The sequence below is a fragment of the Eretmochelys imbricata genome, chromosome 4, assembly GCF_965152235.1.
Source record: "Eretmochelys imbricata isolate rEreImb1 chromosome 4, rEreImb1.hap1, whole genome shotgun sequence".
NCBI classification, from domain to species: domain Eukaryota; kingdom Metazoa; phylum Chordata; order Testudines; family Cheloniidae; genus Eretmochelys; species Eretmochelys imbricata.
In genome coordinates this window covers 70,590,305-70,606,912 of record NC_135575.1, presented here as the reverse complement: position 1 = coordinate 70,606,912, position 16,608 = coordinate 70,590,305, and the positions used below count along the sequence as shown (strand labels likewise).

At 36.5% G+C, this 16,608-nt stretch overlaps 1 protein-coding gene across 1 annotated transcript in view; it reads right to left on the bottom strand.

Annotated features, from left to right (window-relative positions):
- TLL1 (tolloid like 1) overlaps positions 1-16,608 on the bottom strand; it is a 195,552-nt gene that overhangs the window by 18,765 nt on the left and 160,179 nt on the right. Inside the window, exons 15-17 of the mRNA XM_077814504.1 lie at positions 14,506-14,666; positions 11,433-11,613; positions 524-649 (exon numbers count right to left, since the gene is read on the bottom strand). Coding sequence (XP_077670630.1) covers positions 524-649; positions 11,433-11,613; positions 14,506-14,666 — 468 coding nt within the window. The remainder of the gene's footprint in view (positions 1-523; positions 650-11,432; positions 11,614-14,505; positions 14,667-16,608) is intronic.

Here is a 16,608-nt window from a genome sequence, read left to right as displayed (position 1 = left end):
CATTAAAGGTATTGAACCTTGATTCTGGTTGGTAAACCACGATTAATAGAAAGAGAGAGATACTGTTGTTGGCAAAAGACTGAGAATGAATTGTGAATATCTACAGAGAAATGTCTGACTATACAAGGTCTTTTTTGTCCTAATGGAATTAGTATAAGTGCCTCTCATTAAATAAAAACTAACATTTAAATCTAAATAAAGCAAGGATAAAATGATAAAACTACTCCACCTTCTTAAGTACTTTCCCTTCAAGAATCTCAAAAGACTTTATAAACATCAGGGAATTAAGCCTCACAATACTCTCTGAAGGAAGGTAAGGGCTTGTCTAAATGGCACCACAGTACAGACTAGAGGGATGTGATTTGTCGAGTGCTCTAACTGTCCCATGTAGACCCTGCTGGTTTGCATTAAAAGGTATGTCCCTTTTCTACATGATTATAACTTTCTACAGAGTTGAAGAAAACCTTCTATAAGACAGCCGGGTCGCCTCTACTATCCGCTGTTCAGATGCCCTAACCCTTACCTTCCTTGCAGTCATGTTTATTTTCATGTAGTACAAATCCATTGCGGCACTGACAGACATAGCTTCCTATAGTGTTGATGCATTCATGCTGGCAGCCACCGTTGTCCTTAGAACACTCGTCCTTGTCTAAGGGATACACAACATGGTTCTGTGAGCATCACATCTATAGCTTGTAGAATGTAGACAACATTTTTATATTAATGTTTAAGTCCAGAAAAGGGTAAACCAAGGCACAGACCTTATTCTACTCAGTATGGCAATTTAATTGTACCTTAGTTCTACCCATTCATTGTTCAGCCTGCAACCTTGCACCATGGCACTATTCTTTTAGTAAATTCCCATGGAAAGTGAGGTCTATTTCTCAAGAGAGACAAAAAAGTTTCAAGAAAATAAAGGATATAGAACAAATGGCTAATATTACTTTTTCAGCTAGTTTTATTGATATAGATTTCATAAAGTATCTCTTCAGTGGCTACAGTTCCATGCACAACAAGGAGTTTTACTATTTGGACAAACACATAAGATATTCCCACCTCACACCAGTTCTACAACGTACGCAGATTGGATGTTCAGGCCAAACAAGGTTTCAAGCTCTGCACATGTTGATATTAAAAATAATTTACTCAGCATAAACTTTATCAATTCGTTGTTTTGTTCCAGCGGAGCGAAAAATGTGCTTTGATTTTAATGAATCTGGACATTACAAAACATCTCAAAAAGGAAAATACATTGTTAAAAAGCAAAGAAAAGAAACGGATGTTAATTATTTCAGGGAGATATGCTATATAGCATGCAGTCCTGTTTATTAACAAGTAATCCTCTCTAAAAGAGCTTTTAGTGTGTTAGAAATCAACCAGACGGTAGGGGAGAAAATATGAGCTACATTACACAGCCACCAAATTCACTGCAGGGAAAAAAGGCAAACTAGATTAACAGGCAGTCATTACAGCAAAAGGCATCAGCTGCCACCATTCTGTGTCATTTGGCTGTTGTCATTTTAGGTGGGGCTGGTCCATTAAATCAAAACTGGCAGAGTGTTCCTGACATACATTTATAAAGCCATATCACACCGACCTCTGTCGTTTCAACACGCAAAAAAATGAGAACAAATTATGGTCATATCAGAAGTCAGACTGTTTCAGAACTGGAATGCAGAGCATGCATCTCATTTACCCTCAGATTTCCTAAGACATACGAAAGGGAGTGTTATTTCTTAACAAAATTAATATGCAATATTTCAGACCATGTTTGGTTCAGTAGGAATTTCTACAAAAACACAAGCTGTCATATATAATTTAAGCTTCTTGTTACTATTTTACTCATATTGTATTACTTCTCGCTACCTTTGTTGAAGCGCATATATAGTAATACAGCAAAATAAATCTTTATTGTCTAAGTACTTACACACACCTGAGCTTTACCTGCCAAAATGTATGTGAAGCTTGACTTGTTGACTTGCAGGCTCTTCAATAAATTCTATTTGTACTTACAATACATTGCTGTACAGCAACAGCAGGATGATATATATTCATAGCAAAATCCTGCAAGTCCAAACCAAGTTTCCACTGCATTTTCATTTGTACTATAAATCTCAAATCTGTTTGCACTGAGAGTACGTGGGAGCTTCCTGCAGATGTGAACAGAGTTGAATGTGGAGGAACAGTTTAAAAGTAAACACACTTCACAGAAGCGGTTTATATTTGTGATCATTTAGGAAAGCATAAAAACTCAGAAGGATACTTCTTGCAGGCTTTCTAATAGGAGCACAAAGTCAACATCATGCATTATTTAATTTCAAGCAAAAGTTTTAATCTCTCATCTTTTCAAAAGCAAACACTAGCACATACTCCCTATTGCAGACTTAGAAGGATGACAAGCAAATGAGAAATTAGAATGCAACGGACAATAACAGAAACTCATTAGCATTTCCTCTCCTATATAACCGAGCGAAAAGAATGGAAGGTAAGCTCAAATGCTTTCATGAAAGGTAACAAACAGGGACATTCTAGTAAAGTTTTGTAATAAATAAAATAAAGGCCCTTTCCAGTTCCCCATCTACCAAATTATCTGAAACAGAAAAGTCTACCTCACATTAAATAAGTATGTCTTATTCTGAAGAATAATCGCAAAAGGGACGTGTGCATAAAGAAATGGGCCTATGATGGATCCCTTCAAAGATCAGCTCTGTACAAAACAATAATCAAAAGGTAGAAGAGATAAGCCTAGTGACACTAGCATGGAAATAATTAATTGCACACTTAAAGAAGGATGCAGTTGTTGAACAAACCTGACAGATGTTGAATAAATCAGTATGGATTTTTCCATCATATCTGTAGCTCAGTTTCAAAATTAGTCTGTATTAGTTACAGAAACAAATATTTTGCTTAGTAAAAACAAAATCATTTGTTGTGCTGACAGATTGAAATCAGTCTCCCAATTTTGAATGGATGCTTTCTTCCTTTTTGTTTGTTTCAATACTCAGCATAGGGAAAGATCCATTCTCAACAAAATGTTAGATTTTAACAATTTAGAGGACATGTGGTCGTACCTCTGAGACCCCCAGAGGCCACCAGTCTGTGAATAATACGTATTCGGCCTGAGGGGGAAACCTGTATCAAGTCCTTGCATGATTCAAAAACAAAAATTTTCTCTTTGCAGGCAGTTTTCTTGTCTGTGGAAAAAAATGTACCAGGATAGTGCCAGAGGTGAGTGTGTGCTCCAACATGAATCTGCTCAAAGGTAGAAACATTTAAGCTTTTCTTTTTAACTGCTCACTGAATCATAACCCACCAAAAAAAAAAAAAGACCCCTGTAATATTCATTCTTATCATGCATCAGACACAGTGACTGTTTTAAATGAGCATGCAAAACATCATATTTATTTAAAACCACAAAAATAACTCTAGAGCACATGATAAATGGAAGCAGTTTAACAACAGGTTGCTACCAGCGATTAATCATTCTATTGTTTAAGAACCTTATTCAAAGAAATGATTATAGCAGCTCCCATGACCATCACCTTTCCTACACAGAAAATCAAACATTGTTTTTTTCTGAAGCAAGGCCATGTTGAATGATTCAGTAGCCTATTTTTCCTTGTGTGCCCACAGCAGCTTGCAATAGGTTGCCCAATTATTCACATGAAGGGCACGAAACTTGTAATAGGAAGTTTTATGCTTAAAAACTTAATATTTAATTTTAAAAAAAATTCCAAAAAATATCAGTTACCTGTAGCCCCAAGATGGTTTTAAATTATCCCCTCCCCCTCCTCAAGACACGACATTACATCTCTACAACATCTGTTCTGCTACTTATAGAAAATCACCTTGAAACATCCCTCAAGTGACAGCACATGAATACACTCACACACAAGCATTCCTCGCTAAATTTGTGCGCCCTGGAACACGAGGAAAATTTGGATGCTGATTGCTAGTGAAGAGATAAGAATTTATTATTAGAAAAAATGGATGTATGAATGGAATTCAGTGGTTGACTCAGTCTCTCTGATCCCCTAAAATGTATACTTTTCTATGACCGTGTTAAACTTGGTGCATAAACCTTTGTTTTCAAAACTCTCCACTCACATTTTGTTATGCATCTACAAACACTTATTAACCATGGCAATCATGCAAGGTTATCGTTTTATCTTGTGTTTCTGAGATTCCCAGACTCCAAAGCCAGACGGGACCATTGTAATCATATAGTTTGATCTCCTACATGACACAGGACAAAGAACTTCCCCAAATAATTCCTAGAGAATATCTTTTAGAAAAACATCCAATCTTGATTTAAAAATTGTCAGTGACGGAAATTCCACTAAGATCCTTGGTAAATTGTTTAAATGGTTAATTATTCTCACTATTAAAAATTTACACTTTATTTCCAGTCTGAATTTGGGTAGCTTCAACTTCCAGCCATTGGATCATTCTATACCCTTCTGGGCTAGATTGAAGAGCCAATTATTAAATATTTGTTCCCCATTTAGATACTTACAAACAGTAATCAAGTCACCCTTACTTAACATTCTCTTTTTTTTTACGCAAATAGATTGAGCTCTTTGATTCTGTCACTGTAAGGTATGTTTTCTAATCCTTTAATCATTCATGTAACTCTTCTCTGAACCCTCTCCAATTTATCAGCATTCTTCTTGCATTGTGGGCACCAGAACTGGATACACTATTCCAGCAGCAGTCACAACCGTGCCAAATATAGGGGTAAAATAAACTCTCTGCCCCTACTAGAGTTCCTGTTTATGCATCCTAGGATTGCATTACCTCTTTTGGCCACAGCGTGACACTGGAAGTTCATGTTCAGCTGATTATCTACCATGACCTCCAAATCTTTTTCCGAGTCACTGCTTCCCAGGATAGAGTCCCCCATCCTGTAAGTATGGCCTACATTCTTTGTTCCTAGATGTCTACACTTACATTTAGCCATAATCAAAGTCTTGATTGCTTGAGACCAATTTACCAAGCAATTTGGATTGCTCTGAATCAGTGACCTGTCTTCTTATTTATTTACCACGTCCCCAATTTTTATGTCACCTGCAAACTTTATCAGTGATGGTTTTATATTTTCTTCCAAGTCATTGATACAAATGTTAAATAGCATATGGCGAACAACCAATCACTGCGGGACCCACTGGAAACATACCCACTCAATGATAATTGCCCATTTACTATTATATTTTGTGACCTATCAGCCAGTTTTTAATCCATTTAATCTGTGCCATATTAATTTTATATTGTTTTAATTTTTAAAATCAAAATGTCACGTGGTACCAAGTCGAACACCTTAGAGAAATCTAAATATATTATTACCTTTATCGGCCAAACTGACAATCTCATAAAAAAAAAGATATCAAGTCAGGTTGACAGGACTGATTTCCATAAACCCATGTTGATTTGCATTAATTACATTACCTTCCCTTAATTCTTCATTAATTGAGTCCCAAATTAGCCACTCCATTATCTTACCCACAACTGATGTCAGGCTGGCATGCCTATAATTACCTGTCATCCCATTTACCCTTTTTTAAAACTGGCAGTTGAGACCTGACTGTAAGATGCTGAAAGGCTTGTACTGGCACAATTCACTGTGTCTGGATTTTTGGATCAATATCGGCTTAGCAAGAATTGTTTGTGGGATGTGATTGTCATAATTTTGTCCACCAAATTTGACTACATGAGATGTCTCATACAGAAACAGTCAATTTGTTGCTTGGCAATTCATAGAAACATCCTACTGGATCAGATTAATAGGCCATGTAGTCCTGTATTCTGTCTCCACTACTGTCCAGGATCAGCTGCTAAAGAGGAAGGTACAACAAAACCCCATAGCAGCCAGTTGTGGGATAAGCTGCCCGCAAGGGAATTTTCCTACCAAAGTCCAATAGTTAGAAATGGCTTTATGCCTTAAATAATGAGTGTTTATATCCCTTCCAAAACTTTTTCAAAAATATATTTACTAGTCTAACTGGATAACTCCACATAAATGTCTAATTTTTTTTAACTCTGCTCAGCTTTCAGTTATCAGTTAATATGCCATGGCAATGAGTTCCATCATCTAATTATGCATTGTGCAAACAAGTTTTTTTTTTTTTTATTATTATTTGCTTTGAATTTGCCATCTTTCAAATTCATTGAATGTCCCCTTGTTCTTGCATTTTAAAAAGGGAATAGAAGCTCCGGATCTACTTTTCCCAAGCAATTCATTATTTTGTGTACCTTCATCATGATCCTTCTCATTCATCTCCTCTCTAAGGTAACCTGTCCCAATCTTTTCAGTCCTAGAAGGCGTTGTGCAGTGTTGCTTTTCCACTTTGCTCATTCCTGGAGGGGAAGAACTCAAAGAAGGTGGCTGTGGATACTTACACATCTTCACCTAAGCATTCCATTAGATCCCATATATTTGTGAAGTGCTTGGTGAGAACAAACGGAATGGTGGTATCACTGGAATGCTTATGTTTGAAAAGAAGGCGTAATGCTGTGTATCTGCCCATTATGTAGTATTGTTCAGCTAAGACTGTTGAAACCATTCCAGGCACGACTGAGGTGATGTTCCTAGGTAAGACTAAGTGTTCTGCGGAACTTATTGGCAGTATGTGCATGCCTGTTATTCTGACAGAATGATTAATACCTGTCAGACACATACAAAAGTGTCAGTGTGTGTGTGTGTGTGTGTGTGGAAGGTCACACTCAAATATTTCTGATGGAGCTCAGTGTTTCCAGATTGTATGGAAAGTTTCCTCAGACATAAACCTACCCCAGTCATACTAGACTTTGTCAGCTGTAAGGTAGACTACTGTAATGTGCTTCTAATTGGACTTCCTTCAAATTTGTTCCATTGACGGGAAATGTTACAGAATATAGTTGCTTGTTTGTTCCTTCAGTTAGCACCTGGGAGTCTCTTACACCAACTTCTAGCCAAAGGACACAATTAAAGTTGTAATATTAGACTATAAAAACCTTCATAATTTAGGTTGTCTCTTTCCCTGTACTCAACATTTACAATCCGTTGGGGTGGGGTCCACTCACAGAATTTAGGCTCAGCCAATAATGAGCTAGAAGGTAGGCAAGATTTTCATGGCTGAGGACTCCTGGTTATAAGAACATAAGAACGGCCATACTGGGTCAGACCAAAGGTCCATCAAGCCCAGTATCCTGTCTTCTGACAGTGACCAATGGCAGGTGCCCCAAAGGGAATGAACAGACAGGTTATCATCAGCTGATCCATGCCCTGTCACCAATCCCAGCTTCTGGCAAACAGAGGCTAGGAACACCATTCCTGCCTATCCTGGATAATAGCTATTGATGGACCTATCTTCCATGAATCTATCTAGCTCTCTTTTGAACCTCGTTATAGTATTGGCCTTCACAACAACCTCTGGCAAGGAGTTCCAGAGGTTAACAGTGCATTCTGTGAAAAAATACTTCCTTGTGTTTGTTTTAAACCTGTTACCTATTAATTTTATTTGGTGGCCCCTTGTTCTTGTATTATGAGAAGGAGTAAATAACACTTCCTTATTTACTTTCTCTATACCACTCATGATTTTATAGACCTCTATCATATCTCCCCTTAGTTGCCTCTTTTCCAAGCTGAAAAGTCCTAGTCTTATTAATCTCTCCTCATATGGAAGCCGTTCCATACCCCTAATCATTTTTTTGCCCTTTTCTGAACTTTTTCCAATTCCAATATATCTTTTATGAGATGGGTCAACCACATCTGCACTCAGTATTCAAGGTTTGGGTGTACCATGGATTTATATAGAGGCAATATGATATTTTCTGTCTGATTATCTATCCTTTTCTTGATGATTCCCAACGTTCTGTTTGCTTTTTTGACTGCCGCTGCACAGTCTTTAGCTAGCTGTTCTTCGAATTCTTTTTTGGTCTTTCTAATTATATTTTTACACTTCATTTGCCAGAGTTTATGCTCTTTTCCATCTTCCTCATTAGGATTTATCTTCCACTTTTTAAAGGATGCCTTTTTGCCTCTCACTGCTTCTTTTACTTTGTTGTTTAACCACGGTGGCTGTTTTTTGGTTCTCTTACTATGTTTTTTAAATTGGGGTATACATTTAAGTAGAGCGCCTATATGGTGTCTTTAAAAAGTTTCCACGTAGCTTGCAGGGATTTTACTTTCGGTACTGTATCTTGGTTGTGGAATTCCCTCGCAAAGGAGTCCCAAAATAATCCCTTGGATATCTATAAGAATGTTATATAGGATGGTACCCTTTTTCTTTTTTAAATGTCTTGGCTCTCGCCCCCGTTTTATTAATCTACTATCTTCTTGCTTAGCACTGTATGTACCTTTTGCTGGTGGGTGGATTGCCATACAGATATTGGGTTTGCCCTTTTGCTAGATTTTTGTGGTGATGACGGGCTGTATAATTAGAATGGTGAAGTTTTTAAGAGGTTATATTCATTCTATTATGATTTTAGTGCAATGCTTAAAGGCCTTCCAATACAACTTTTAAATGAAAAATAATAATAAATACATGCCTAAATTCTCTAATCTATACATTGTTTAATTGTAAACTTTGCTAAATATAGTCTTGTATTTTTCATAAGGCATAATTAAATGAGGAATTAATGAAGAACATAGGGTCAGGCCAAACGATGATCTAATGTCAACTTTCAGAAGTCAAAATATATGTGCTGAAGATTTCAATACATATACTGCCCTCAATGCCTGGATCAAGAGCACACGTTGTCTATAATGATGGATTTCTAAATCTTACTCCTTTTTTTAGCAGTAATGAGAGAAGAGGGTGACTAACTGCTAGTGCGCTGATCAAGAAAAAAACAAGCTTCTTTTATCTACTTTCAAACTCATTTGCGCATCTGGGATTCAAAAGTTTGACTTAGACTAAAAGATTAGGAGGTGGGTGTTCTGTGATAAAAGGAACAAAAGCAAGTCACATAGAAGAAAACAACTAAATGAAAAAGGATGGGGACAATGGAACAGAATGGCAAACAGGGTGAAAAGTAAATACAGACAGACTGTGAAAAATGAGCAGGGAGCAGAATGGAAAAGAATTCCAATGAAAAATAAATGCATACTATACAGTGAATATGGAATACCCATGTGGGCCATCCAGTTCTTTTGAAGGGTCAGAGAGAGAGAGAGAGAGGGAGAGAGAGAGAGTTTTCTATCCCCACTATGCAAAACAGGTTTCCCTTTAACCAGAAAAACATTTTGGTTCAGGTTCATCCCTAGTATAAATTCCCTGACTTTAGTGAATTTAATCCAGAGATAAATTTAGCCCTTTAAAAGAATTGTGAGTTTAAATTACCAGGAAAAAATGGTTTGTGAACTAAGTTAGTTTTCAAAACAGAGACCAAAGAAAAATAATAAATAAATAAATTGTCACAGAGGTTGACAAGCCCATCCTTTGAACCCCACGAACAACAACCCTGGTCTCTCCCCACCACACACAGTTGTTCTGAGTTCTTTTTAGTACAAACTATGACTACTAATAGGGTTAATATTCTTTAAACAATTCATCAACACTTAAAATGCAGAAAAAGAGATTGCTTGTTAAACCAACTCTATATTCAATATGTTCATCATCCATAACTTTTGGGCTACAGCTAAAAAGCAGATTACAGTGAATACCAGGGCTATTTTTGCTACCTAGCACCCCTATAAAGGTATCAAAATAATAGGGCTTAACTCAGAAATATGTATACTGTGTACTAATATGTATACTGTGATCTGAAAATGTAGGACTAGATCATGCTAGCCACTAGCCCTTATTTACAGGATAATACACACTGCCTTTAATGGGTAACCCTTCAGCATGTAAATAAGGACCATTCACTCAAGGGTTCGCAGGATGGGACCCATACGTTTCATGTGCATAGATATTTAGGTATAAATACATAGTTAACCTTTAAAGCTTTATGACAATAATCTAAAATGGCATTTTACAAGGAAAAGTAACCTTCTGTGACCTTAAAAATGTCATTTACATAAACCAGAAACTGATCTCAATGTCTCTGCCTGCAGAAATGTGATTATCAGCAAATACAATATGTTTAAAGGTTTCAGGAGGTAAAACACGTGTTAATATCTTTGTCTGATATATGGGAAATACAATTTACTTTGCTCTTTCCTCACTGCTAGAATAAACCATCTGAGAAGCCATAAAAGAAAACATCAGACTTCCTTTTGGGGCTGCTAAACTTTAAACTTCTTGTCTACGTACATTACAGCTTCTGACAGATATTTTTCCCACTTTGTAAAAGATCTAAGCAACATCACTTACATAATATGCTGGACCATGCTGTTTAACTTTGCTACAAAATGTATCATGCATGCGTCAGTTACTGAAACTATCCAGAGCAGAAACTGCATTTACTTAGGCTTTTACAATATAACATTTAGCCAAAAGCACAATAATAAAGTAAGCTAGTAAAACATTTGTTACATACTAAACTTAAGTATATTTCTAGCTCTCAAGAACTTTAAATTCTTATCAGAAAACGAGAGGGTAAAATTCAACTCCTAGATATAGTAACTGATATTTTTAATTATACAAGAGTGCACAAGAAGAATTCTAGTACTATTAACAGAATGTATCCTGCCACACGGAAACATGGTTATAACAGAGTCCTAAGTGGGTGATTACTAGGGCTGTGATCCTCAAAACATTCGCGTACATGCTTTACTCATATGAATAGTCCCATTAAAGTCAACTATGCACATCCTCAGTTGGTGTAAAATGTCATAGCTCCATAGAAGTCAATGGAACTATGGCAATTTATACCATTTCTGATTTACCACATGGAAGCTACCCATGTACTTAAAGATAAGCAAGTTCCTAGATGTATGCAGAATCAGGGCCTGTTCTTCCACAAACCTTTAAAACATTCAAAATCAGGAAGAAAGATTCTACAGTATTTAACAAATACCTAGCAAGAGACAAGTCATAAATAATGCAATTTAATAAGAAAAAGAGGTAGCGAAAGCAAAACACAAATGTACTTATATTTTGTAACATATTATTTACATCACATTATGACAGGGATTGTAAACAAAGAAAGAAAGAAACTGGAGTAACAGAAGTCTGTTATGGTAAATTTTGGGCACACTGTGAGGTTTCCCTTCTCTTTTACCTACCAGCCTGTGTATATCTGTAGAATATGTTTCTGGATTGTTAGGGAAAAACCCCCTCCTATTTCACAGATTTCCCACAATATACATATATTTCAATTCAAGATAACTATTGTTATATTTTATTAACTTATTAAATTGAACCGAAAATTAAAACTGTAATCAAAAGGAGAGAGGCCTTTCACATTCATCGCTGGTGCAATGAAGAACACAACCTGTGAAAAAGATTCACTGCATCTAGATATTCTATACTCAGAGGTATCCATAGTACAGGAGTGATTTTTAATACCTGAAAAGAAGTGAGCCTTGAAGCCTTTCTTTGAGACTGTGTTGTCAGATCTGAACTCAATTCTCATATTGTTGTATTGTGATGTGATAACTTCAGGCACTTCTGTACCACAAAATTTACCATGCAGTTTGGAGTCAGAAGAAAGGCCACTACGAAGCTCCACGTAATCATATTTGCAAACCTAGGAAAGCGAAAGATTTTTGTATTAGCCAAAAATAGATTAAAATTCCATATAAATGCCTCTACACTTAAAATGTAATATCTTCTGTTGATTTATGTTACGAAATTAATATTTTATTGACTTTTCAATATTTAATATTTTTGCATCTTTTCTGATACTCCTTTATAAATGTTTGTTGATTTTGTTTTAATATAATTTTAAACACTACAACATATTTAAGTTCTTAAATGATATGTTTTAAGACAAAGTTCATGCATGAATATGTAGTATCTACATTTTCTACATTTTAAAGTGTTTAATAGCTCAGCCATTTAAATTAAAAAGGAAAAACTCTGAAGACATGAGACAATGTTCACTTTGAAGAATAAAGCCATCTCTGAATCATAAACATTTATGGGTTATGTATGTTTGTGGGTTTGGTTTTAACACCCTATAACCTAAAATATATTACCTTGAATACAGAAATTCTGTAAGCCAAGTCTTTCCCATTCTAAATTTAAGACCACATTATTTTCTTATGAAAGTACAAATCTGCATTGTTAATAGTGTCACTTCCTTCTCAACAGTGGCACTGATATAAATTAGAGGACTAATTTGTGTCATTTTCATTAGGAGGTTTAAAAAAATCACCCCTTATGCAAGGCCTACAACCCAGGATAATACTTTCAGTGCATAATCCCATGTCTATATAAAACCTTCCACCCCAAAAACTTCTAAGCTTCTTAGGCTCAACTATCAATCATTTAATCAAAAATTTTCCAGTTGTATGCAATTAATAGTTTAAGAGAAAACAGTGGCCGGGGGATTCATACAAGGCTTAGATTGTGCATGAAATGAAAGCATGAGTTTTATAAATCACAATCTTTATTTTTTTAAACTACACAAAAATATTATTTTGGCTTTTGTTGCTATCTTTTTATGGACTATAAAAATGATTTCCAATGTTTTGCCATAATGGAGGGAAAGGTTTAAAGTGCTTATAACTACTGGAATCACTTTCACATGTTACCGCTGTGGAATGCAGCTAATTCATAATAACTCCACTTAAATAATATTAAGAGTCTTGCTTAATGTAACAGGCACAAGGAAATACTGAGTTACAACTGGACGTCTACTTTAACTCACCTGTGTTAAATTCTCATCTTGATACCTGGGATTTTCACATGCTAAGCCTATCAGCATGACTTAAGGTGAATTTTAATGCTTTTGTGGGTTTAAATTAGACATGTAATATTATTCGAATGTAGGCTTAGTGATATAATTTCCGTTATATGGCAGTATATAAAACATTAATAGAAGTACAAGTACATTAAAATTGTATTGATTAGCAAAGATGTATACAAATATATCCAGCTAATTTAAAATTATTTATTCAGCAAAAACAATTTCATGGTTAACTAAGTCTCAAAATAAATAAGTATTTAAATCATTTCTAACATGTGGACTTTTAGTACCCATTTTATGTCTGTATTTTTAGACACTATATAAAATGTATTAGTGGCCTGATATACTATAAGAGTTTCTTCTGGATAACAAAAGTATTGAAATTCACAACTTCTGTTAGTACTATCTATCTAACATCTATTTTTAGCAACACAAGAGAGGAGAATGGTCTTATGATCAAAACACAGGGCTGAGAGTTAGGAGATCGACAATTTTTCCCCACAATCTGCCAGTCATATATCCTGTGTGACCTTGGACAACTGACTCAGTTTCCTCATCTGAAAAATGGAAACAAAAATTAGAGCTGGCTAGAAAACAAAGAAGTTTTTGAGGAAAAAAAGTTTCCTTCATTTATTTTTCTTCTAATAATGACATTGCTTTATTTCATAGAGATTTGTGAGGTTTTAGTTATTAATGTGGGGGGGGGACATGATAAAAGTCTTCAAGTAAGTAGAAGGTTGTTATAAAATGGAGGAAGATAATTTTTTCTCCTTATCCACAGAGGACCAGATGAGAAATAATGGGCTTAAATTGCAGCAAGGGAGGCTTAGGTTGGACATTAGGAAACACTTCCTGTCAGGGTAGTTAAGTACTCGAACAAATTACATAGAGAGACTGTGGAATCTCCATCATCAGAGGGTTTTAAGAACAGATTAGACAAATGCCATGTTCTATGGGTATTATCAAGACCATTTAGAGATGATCTAGCCAATAGCTAGTCCTACCTCAGTGCAGACTAGATGACCTATTGAGGTCCCTTTCAGTCCTACATTTCAATGATTCTATGTCTGTAGACTAGACTATCTAAGACTGAGATGCTGTATAATTAACTATCTGAAGCCAAGGAACTTAAAAATAAAAACAAAAAATCATAGAGTTCATTCCACAATCCAAGTAGGAAGTTTATTTTAATATTCAGACTACATGCTTTTTCTTTACTTATTTCATTCCATTGCTCCTTATTATACTTCCTTTTCCACTCCAAAAGTTACTTTCCTTTCTTAGGATTCTCACCTTGAAATGGTTATAGATGGCTATAATGCTCCATTACTCCTCATTTAACCAAGTTATATATACTCAATACTTTTATTCTCTACACATAATTCAGTTCCTCCAGATTTTTGTCTTGTCTTGAATTCTCTCCAATTAATGGCTCATCCATTTGTTTTGTTTTAGTTTGTTTACAAAAAACCCAGCTGAAGTTCAGCAAAGGCATTTCTTTTAATACATATACATTATGATATTCATATCTTTAAAAGAGAGCAAGCCATGCTATGTATGTTTTGAAAGACTCTAGAAACAGTCCCAAACTCAAAGTCAATGAAAACAAGAAGTTCCATGGAAATTGCCAGTATTTGAAGCAGTGGTGTTGTATGAGACAATTGCTATTTTTGAACAATCCTGCAACGGTTGACTAGTTTGTATAATTTTCAGTTCATGGTTACTTACTTCATTCCCTTCTAATTCAAAAAACTCAAACTTCATTGAAATTCTGTATTGAGTGGGAGCAACCACCTGCCACACACAGTTTTTGTTTGGAGGATATTCTTTGGGCCATCCTGGTGTTGTTATAGTCCCATTTAGCTTTGTCAGAAGTCCCCCACAAGCCGCTGTAATGTAAAATGAAAAGGAAGATTCTCACTTATTTGCAGACTCCCCTGAAACCACATTTTGTTATTAACAGAAACATATTAAGTAAGAGATTCAGCCCTCTCAGACATTATTTGTATTACGGTAGCATCCAGAGATACCGATAACGATCAGGGCTCCATTGTACTATGATACGAACACAAAGAAAGAATAGTCCTTGACTTCAACATCTTACAATCTAATTTAAGATATTTGAGTGCACTGAAACACTACACAACACTTTATCACATTCACCCTTTTTTCTTTCACCCAGTTCCATATACCCCCACAATCCTCCTAGCTCCTGTCTCTTCATCTGTATTTCCCAGGCTCCATGGGATGCATCACTCTCTGCTTCCCTCACCCCTTCTCCTGAACACACTTTGTCCCTGATGCAGAATCTGAAAGGGTGAAAGATTTCAGCTGTCCTTTCAGCATACGTTATATAAATGTGCCTTCTCCTTACCAAAGGGTCTCTTCACCCAGGGATTTTAATGATCTGAATGATGGGATGGATTGCACCCTCAGGATTTTCGCAGATGACACTAAGCTGGGGGGAGAGGTAGATACACTGGAGGGTAGGAATAGGGTCCAGAGTGACCTAGACAAATTGGAGGATTTGGCCAAAACAAATCTGATGAGGTTCAACAAGGACAAGTGCAGAGTCCTGCACTTCGGATGGAAGAATCCCAAGCACTGCTACAGGTTGGGGACCAACTGGCTAAGTCTTTTCTGCAGAAAAGGACCTGGGAATTACAGTGGATGAGAAGCTAGATATGAGTCAACAGTGTACCCTTGTTGCCAAGAAGGCTAACGGCATACTGGGATGTGTTAAAGTAGGAGTATTGCCAACAGATCGAGGGAAGTGATTATTCCCCTCTATTCAGCAACAGTATGGCCACATCTGGAGTATTGCATCGAGTTCTGGGCCCCTTGCTATAGAAAGAATGTGGACAAATTGGAGCGAGTCCAGCAGAGGGCAACAACGATTTGGGGGATGGGGCAACAACGATTAGGGGGATTTATGAGGAGAGGCTGAGGAAACTGGGCTTATTTAGTCTGAAGAAAAGAAGAGTGAGGGGGGATTTGATAGCAGCCTTCAATTACCTGAAGGGGGGTTCCAAAGAGGATGGAGCTAGGCTGTTCTCAGTGGTGGCAGATGACAGAACAAGGAGCAATGGTCTCAAGTTGCAGTGGGGGAAGTCTAAGTTGGATATTAGGAAAAACTATTTAGCTAGGAGGGTGGTAAAGCACTGGAATGCTAGGGAAGTGGTGGAATCTCCATCCTTAGAGGTTTTTAAGGCCTGGCTTGACAAAGCCCTGCATGGGATGATTTAGTTGGGGTTGGTTCTGCTGTGAGCATGGGGCTGGACTAGATGACCTCCTGAGGTCTCTTCCAACCCTAATCTATGATTCTACAGTGCCCAGGTATTACTCATGTACAAAGGTTACTTTTGTTAAAAATGCAGTTGTTCAAATAATATGGTGAAAAATTCAGAACATATCTGGGAATAAACTATCCAAATTCTGTTCTACACTCTCTCAGTCTTGGCAATATACTGAATACAGACAGTTTCATTGCTTCACCTTTTTTCAGAAGAATTTCTGCTAATCTCATTAGTCATTCATTATTCTCCTGTTAAAAAAATTCAATCACCCAACCAGGCAGCAGAACTTTACCATATGACCAAGCATATACCACAAATAGCAAGGAGTAACTAAATTTTCAGCCTGAAGGCCAAACTCCTATTTCAAAAAAGTCAACTCAAAGGGCACGAGCAATATTTTGAAGGCAGATTCTTTACCTTGCTTCACTCCATTTGTGAAACACAGGCATTGCTAAGGGACCAGAAACCACCTATATGTATCCCCGCCCTGCAACCCAGCATGAGGGTATAGAACCAGCATATCAGTTCCTAGTGG